The sequence below is a fragment of the Amphiprion ocellaris genome, chromosome 4 (genome assembly GCF_022539595.1).
Source record: "Amphiprion ocellaris isolate individual 3 ecotype Okinawa chromosome 4, ASM2253959v1, whole genome shotgun sequence".
Taxonomy (NCBI): Eukaryota; Metazoa; Chordata; class Actinopteri; family Pomacentridae; genus Amphiprion; species Amphiprion ocellaris.
Genome location: NC_072769.1, coordinates 36,696,629 through 36,704,011, shown reverse-complemented (window position 1 = coordinate 36,704,011; position 7,383 = coordinate 36,696,629). Strand labels below are relative to the sequence as shown.

Below are 7,383 nucleotides of genomic sequence, written 5' to 3'. Positions count from 1 at the left end.
CCCCCTGTAGGACAATGCTGGGGGCAACAACTTTCTCAAATAAAACCACAGAATGATTTGTCAAAATCATTGGCAATGTTTTAGAAATAAAAGCATATCCTGTTCTAATATGGCAGTGGAGGTTTGGTTACAATAGTTAAAAATACGATTGATTTAGTTTCAGTTTACTAACTAAGGGTAGTTTATTGGAATGTCTGTTGTTCTCAGGCCTCTTTTGAAAAAGAGACTAGATTAAATAATGTTTAAGGAGGGCTTTTATTTCACAGTTAAGATAATAACCACTTTGTCAAACATGAGGAAATATCACAGTAAAAAACTAATTTCTTCAGTGTGGATGAGCATATGACGTTTCAAATAACTTGACTGCCTGAAAGATTTCCCACACTGGTTACAACAATGTGTTTGTAGACTGATGCAGCTCTCCTTTACTGAAACCACTCCCACCCTCATCGAGACATCTGTACAGATCCCAGCAGGTCTGGTCCTATGGAGCAAAAAACAAAGTGTCAGTCACAGCAGTGCAAGAGGACAATAAATGGCAAATGCTACTGAATTACACAGGAAGAGGTAAGGGTGTAGCAGTACGCAAAAATCACTGTTGGGGACACACACTCAGCTTTGAGATCATGGTTCATTATGTTCAGAGCGTAAAATGGGAACAAGAAATACAAAGCATTACAGTGCTTCTTTTATCCTTTATTCAAATTAAACACGGGTGTAATGAACAGACTATGACTGCATTTTCTCAAAAAAGCCTGTCAACACTGCTGTAAGTGGCAGCAACTTACTAACAACAAAGTAAAATTTACAAAAGTAAATTCAAAGCTTTTTTTTTTACGCTATTTTTTTGGCCTTTTATCGGCTTTATTTAGGCACAGTGAGATAGAGACAGGAAACAGGGGAGAAGTGTTGGGGGAAGACATGCAGCAAAGGGCCGCGAGCGGGAATCGAACCCGGGCCGCTGCGTCGGGGGGCCAGCTCTGTACATGCGTCACCCGCGTAACACGTTGAGCCATACGGGTGTTACAGCAAGGCCTTGAAGCATTTGGAAGATTATAGAAGTGCATATTGTGCCGACCTCAATATCATCCAAAATAACCAACACAAATGTGTGTAAAATGTTGATAGCTCTTTTATACAGCTAAAACAAAGGACACCGATGCGTATAATATGTGTACAGGACATTGAAAACATATCATCATGTTCATTTTATGTTTACCCAGTCGTCCTCATCAAATTAAGAAACGTCATTAAATATGAAGAAAAAAATAAAACCTCAATCATTTATTTAGAGACTTTAAAGACTGAATGGAGTCAAATTGACCCCAAAAGTAATAGGAGGGCTAACTATATAGAACAGTGATCATCAACTGGCGGCCCGCGGGCCGAATCCGGCCCGCCGAACCGTCCAATCCGGCCCCCGACTGGATTCCAAAATTGTGAGGATCAAAGAGAAAATATCATGTGGTCCACACTATTAAAGCAACTGAAAACAACAATAACTGAGACTCTTAACTATCAGTAATCCCCACCATTTATGACTCTATTTAGGCTACATTCCGAAATGAGGACAGACTCGCTGCACTGTTTAACATTTATTGTTTCACACAGTTCTTTTTTTTAACATAACTTTTCCTCATGCCCTTACTTAACATTTGGTTTTTATTTCAAAGTCTCAACAACAAGCTTCAAACTAGTAGACTTCTCAGGACAAAAAAAGGAGGAAAAACCAACTGGCATAACTTAAAATAGCATGGTAAATAAATACTAACCTGGTACCAGAACAAAACAGGTCACAAATAATGTTCGCACATCAAATAAAACGTTAAGTGGGCTATAGCGATTTCAGATCACAAGGCTGAAATGGGCTCCTCACACTGCTTAATGGCTGAAGTTACATTTCCCCTCTGACACCAACTTTTTCACATCAGGCTTGGCCGCTGTCAGACTTATGCGCAAACAGTCCTCCAAAGACTGGTTTGACAGTCGGTTCCTCTCGTCTGTTTTTATCGAGTTCATCTTGGAGAACGCAGCCTCGCAGGTGTAGGTTGAACCCAACATGGTGAGCACATACATAGCCAGCGTCTTCAATGTGCCATAGTCCTCGGGACAAGACATCCAGAATGCGCTCAGGCTTTCAGCACCATGGAGAGCAGCCTGGATTTCAGCCAGCTCGCTCTGAATGGACGCCTCGTCCAACGGCATCATTTTCACTGCGTTTGTGGAGAATTGTGGTGTTGTCCTCCAGCGGAAGCAATGCCAGCAGCTCCTCTCGGAAATCTTTGCCATCAAAGTATCTGACAAAAACGCACAACTGTGAAACATCCGTGTTGTCAGTGGACTCATCAATAGCCAGTGAAATGTATTTGGCTTCCTTGATCCCGTCAATGACAGCTGGCTGGACATGCTCTGCCAAGACGTGGACACGACGTGCAGCAGCTGAAGCAGAGAGAGGCATTTGTTTGACAGATGCAATAACTCTGTCCATGGATTTGTCGGGGGCACCGTTCCTCCAGAACGGTGACCATGCTCTCCTTTAAAAGCTCACTTTCCGTGAAAGGCCGGTTATGTTTGCAAAGCACCCAGGCAGCCTGCAGAGATGCACACCTTACTCTCTCTTGATCAGTTAAAGTTCGAGTAATAATGCCATTTGCACGGGTGCAGGCAGATTTCAATGTGGCCATTTTTCTCTGATGGGCCTCTGACTGCTCAGGATATGAATCCTTGAAATTTGTATGTTTAGTGTTGTGGTGACGGCGCAGATTATATTCTTTTGCAACAGCAACAGTTTCGTTGCAAATGAGGCATACAGGTGACGCATTTCGGAAGGTTGGCATGATAAATGCCTACTTTTCAGTCCAGTCATTATTAAAGGATCTGTTTTCCACATCCCTAACCTAAACAGCTACCACAGCATTCTGCAGCACCATGCAGAACCCTCTGGTCAGGGGTTTATCCTACAGCAAGATAATGACCCAGAACATCAGTCCACGCTCTGCCAGAACTACTTTAGGAACAAAGAACCAGACGATGAGCTTGAAAACATGGAGCGTCAGCACAGTCTCCAGACTTCAACCCCATGGAGCTGGTTTGGGATGAATTGGACAGAAGAGTGAAAGTAAAACAACCTACAAGTGCCACACATTTATGGGAACTTCTGCAACAGGGTTGGGAAGAACTTTCTGAAGAATATTTGATTTCTATTGTGGAAAGAATGCCACGAGTGTGTTCAGCTGTTGTATCTGGCAAAGGCGGCTACTTTGATGAGTCAATAGTTTAGAATACATTTTGGTTTCTAAATAGGTTTTTTTGAACATCATTTGTTTATGTGTTCTATGCTTTCATTTCAGAGTACAATGAGACATGAACATGCATACTTTCCAATACAGAACTGGAAACATTTAGGTGTTCTAAAACTTTTGACCGGTAGTGAGTGTGTGCGCACACACACACACACACTCATGAACGCACACAGGGAGAGAGAGCAATGTTTCATACCTTATAGGACATAAGATCAGCAAGAAGCATGACGTGACGCCGGTCGATGCTCATTCCGTGGTTGACCATGGTGTACTGAATCTCATTGATGATGGTGGATCTTGCAGCCTCAATACCCAAAGTCCTCTCAACCTGAACAAAGACACAGAGCAGCTCGTAAAGAAGAAAAAACATTCTGACATTAGTCTTGAGGCTGGATCCACAAATAAATCAATCACATGGTATTTTCTCTTATGATGTAGGGTCTTAATCTGCCATCTAACGTCTCTGGCACTTTGGCTCAACAGCCATTATCTTAAAGGTGCTGTATAAATAACGACTTGACCTAAGTTCAAGATTAATTACTATTTTTTATAGGAGAAATGTGAAATCATCATCACATACACATTCGCCTTTACCTAATGTAAATCAAGCTATCAGCTTCCACCCACAAACATTAAAATCATTTTCTTCCTTCGACAGTAAGTAACCTGCACTGGGCTTCAAGCTGGGACAGTCTAAGGGACTAAATACTCCTGAGAGACCATAAACCAGGCCAAATAGAGCCAAACAGAAACCTCTGCAGAACAATAGTGGTCATTCTACAACTGGTAAAGGTGTTTGGCGTTGTAGAATGCAGATCTGTATTCTGCAGACTCCTGACTCAATACAACTGTCCTGCTATAAATCACCTTCATGTAATCCTGCAGACCAATGTTGGAAAATACCTCTCATTTTAAGACTATCCCAGTTTTTGAAAACCTCTTTCGTTCAAGGGAAATAAGTAACGCTTGAACACAACTTATCACACCTTAAACTGGATTAAAAAAATCCAACCTACTACAGAGGGACAGTGTGTCAGCCTTAAGGGCCGTTTAGCTCTCTGTTCTTTTGTAGCTTCAACCAGAATGTCTGCTTCGTTAGTGCTTAGTCTCACTCCTGTGCTCCTGTTTGTACGATCATCGTTTGTATGTGATCACATGCAAACTGAAACGATCCTGCTTCACACTAAAAGCTTTCCAAAAATTTTTTCGAAATGCAACATGTTTATTGCACAGTTAGCAGTGCTTCGTTAGCAGTGTAAGTAAACTATTTTAGATTTCTGTGCAGTGCAGTGAAAAAAACTGCAACACAAAACCAGAAATTATTTTGCAAAAGCTTTATGAAAAAGTGAAAACATCCAGGTTAGCATACTGCTTAGACAGACAGCAACCTAAAGCACGACTGGCTTTAACTCTCCACTGACTCTTACCTCGTATGTGTTGTTTGATGTGGTCCTACTCCCATTCACTCCGTGAGTTGCCATGACAGCTCTCAGACTGTCGCCCTCCACCAGAAGTTTGTACTTGTTCTTGCCACTCTGTTCGTCAATGTGAATAACTGCTCGGGCGACCTCTGGTATGCCTTGAACCACCACCTAAGAAGTGAGAAATGACATCAGTGTTAATTAAAAAAAGCAGTGACTAATGCAGGGCTTTGTGCTTCCTTTTCATAGCAGAACACAAGTAGTTCTTTACTTGAATCATATCTCAATTTATGAGAACTACGTAAATTAACATAACAGCACAGATATTTTTTTCCATTTTATTTGTCTTACTGCACTGTGGTTTAGAAATAATACAAAAGATAGAATAAAATGTGAAAGGTGTTGCTTTAACAAACCCCCAAAAAATTATAACCTGACTTTTTAGCTCCAACATTTCAGCTTCTGTCATTTTGATTTTCCAGCCAATTATTTCGCCATTTAAGCAAACTCTCACTGCTCTCAGCAGATTCTTTCTGGCAGCAGCTGTTTTCAGTCATAGAACTGCACTGCAAACCACCTGTTTATCACAAAAGGGCAGACACACAAAGTTGGTTGCATTTTCTAGACTTACATTTTCTAGAGGTCAGCAGCCTTTTAAGAAAATAACAGCTATAATATTTATTTTGGTAAAAGTGTGCGTTTCTGCGAGGTAAATTTGAAGCTACTTGTCCATAGTTTTGCTAACTTAACTTAAGCTGCACTTTAACCATGTTCTAACTGATAGATCTTTTTTTAAATATTAAAATAGCTGCACTTCCTTTGTATATTTGGTCATTTCTTATTTTGCTGCTGTTTCATTGCAATTATATTTTAATAATATCACTTTAAATACAGACAATTGAAAATAAAAAACTGGCTCTGAAATACTCAATGAACTGATACGTCATCTAGTGTTAAACTGAATAAGAATTCTTAAAAATATAAAATGTAACTGACTGAGCTGTATTAATTAAATCGAGATATTTCAAACTGAAAGAAACACAACATTGACTGAAAGATTCCAGTCATTTAAACCTTAAATTCATTTACCTAAGAAAACCATCCTTCAATGTCTTTAACAACCTACATTTTTAAAAAAAAATACAGGGGCAAAGTAAAATTTTCACACTAAAGATTAATCACTGATGAACATTTAATTAAGCATCAACAGCAGAGGTTCATTTTAAAGTATCCCTGGAAGGATTTCCTCTGTCATGTATAGTTTATCAAGCACTGAAAGACAGAAAGGCCTGTAGTCGCTTTAGCTTTAGAGGAGAGGATTTTATTATCCAGCTTATCTGTGCTGTAATTTAAAAGTAATAACTGTAGTGTTCATCATTACTTTGGTCAGATTCTGGGAGGTTATTTTTCTAATCTGCACTAAGATGTACTACAACATGTGAATCAGTCATTAAACAACGTTAACGTTAGAGAGTAAATTTACTGTTTTCTCCAGTTTAACTTCAGAGACAGCAGATATTCAGGACTACTGACAACACAGAACCTCAACCTCACTGTTTTAATCACATTTAGGTCACATCTGACCGTTAACTTACCATTTTAAACGAAGTGTCAGTGACGTGTAACCGGAAATTCAGGAAAGCCGTTAGAAGTGCATTATGTTCGATACGCTAGTGTTTTGTATTTACAGACATAAAATACTCAAACAACTGAAGAGTTCACAATCCGCGGCAGCTTTGAATGATATTCACATCCCTGTGTGTCGCAGCCTCAAGATTCCCCTGATCCCCTGTGTGTCGTAAACATGGTTCCGGCGTATGTTTGTTCCTATTTCAATAACCGGATTCACTTCTTCTTCTTCCTCTTATGAATTTCCGGCAGGCTGGATGCCTTGCGGCACATTGCTGCCTCTCGCAGGTCAGGGAGAGAATGCAGAATTCAGATCATTCCTACTTCCAAAGACGTAATCCTGTGGAGTTGATAAAGTGAAGGACTGCGTTCACCGTCCTTGCCTGGTTCTCTCTGGGATTAAGAAGACTCCTCATTGTGATTGATTCCATTCCCTCATGTGACATCTTGGCATATAACGGTGTTCTTTGTTCCTCAAACAGGCTGCACTCCATAAGCAGATGTTTCACAGTTTGCTGTTTCCCGCAGGCTCCACATAATCCGTCCTTATGTTTGCCGATTTTAGCTAAATCCCATGCCAGTCCACAGTGTCCAAGTCTTAGTCTTGTCATTAACACAGAGTGTTTTCGCTCATGTCCAAGGTAGCACTGGTCTGCCTTTACACTATTTTGTATTGAGAAGTAATGCTGTCCTTTTTCACCATTCTCCCACTGCTTCTGCCACTGAATTGTAATGACATCCCTGATGGTGGAGCAACATTCAGATATCCCGATGCCCACAGTCAATTCAACATCCCTCCTTAATGCCCTTTTAGCCGCCATATCTGCCATCTCATTACCCTCTACCCCAATATGGGCGGCCACCCACAGAAACCCTATCATGCCTCCAGCCTGCTCAATTCTATACAACAGAGTGAGGAGCTCCACCACGAAGTCTGGTCGGGCCCCTAGCTTGTTATCTCTCAAAGTCATTAGGACTGAAGCTGAGTCTGAGCATACGACTACCCTCCTCAGCTTGACCTCCTCCACCCA

At 40.8% G+C, this 7,383-nt stretch overlaps 1 protein-coding gene across 1 annotated transcript; it reads right to left on the bottom strand.

Annotated features, from left to right (window-relative positions):
* Nucleotides 1-236: 236 nt before the first annotated feature.
* LOC111563100 (DNA-directed RNA polymerase III subunit RPC1-like) lies at nucleotides 237-6,522 on the bottom strand. Its single transcript, XM_055009582.1, has 4 exons — nucleotides 6,319-6,522; nucleotides 4,730-4,894; nucleotides 3,499-3,630; nucleotides 237-484 (listed from the first exon to the last, which is right to left on the bottom strand). The coding sequence occupies exons 1-4, from the start codon at nucleotides 6,319-6,321 to the stop codon at nucleotides 389-391; spliced, it is 396 nt and encodes a 131-aa protein (XP_054865557.1). The 5' UTR covers nucleotides 6,322-6,522; the 3' UTR covers nucleotides 237-388.
* Between the last annotated feature and the right edge of the window lie 861 nt (nucleotides 6,523-7,383).

What these genes read in the sequence shown, in the direction of transcription:
- LOC111563100 (XM_055009582.1), bottom strand. An exon ending in CATCAAACAACACATACGAG is followed by an intron (nt 3,631 to 4,729) that starts GTAAGAGTCAGT and finishes GTCTTTGTTCAG; the next exon opens with GTTGAGAGGACTTTGGGTAT. An exon ending in CTGATCTTATGTCCTATAAG is followed by an intron (nt 485 to 3,498) that starts GTATGAAACATT and finishes TTTGCTCCATAG; the next exon opens with GACCAGACCTGCTGGGATCT.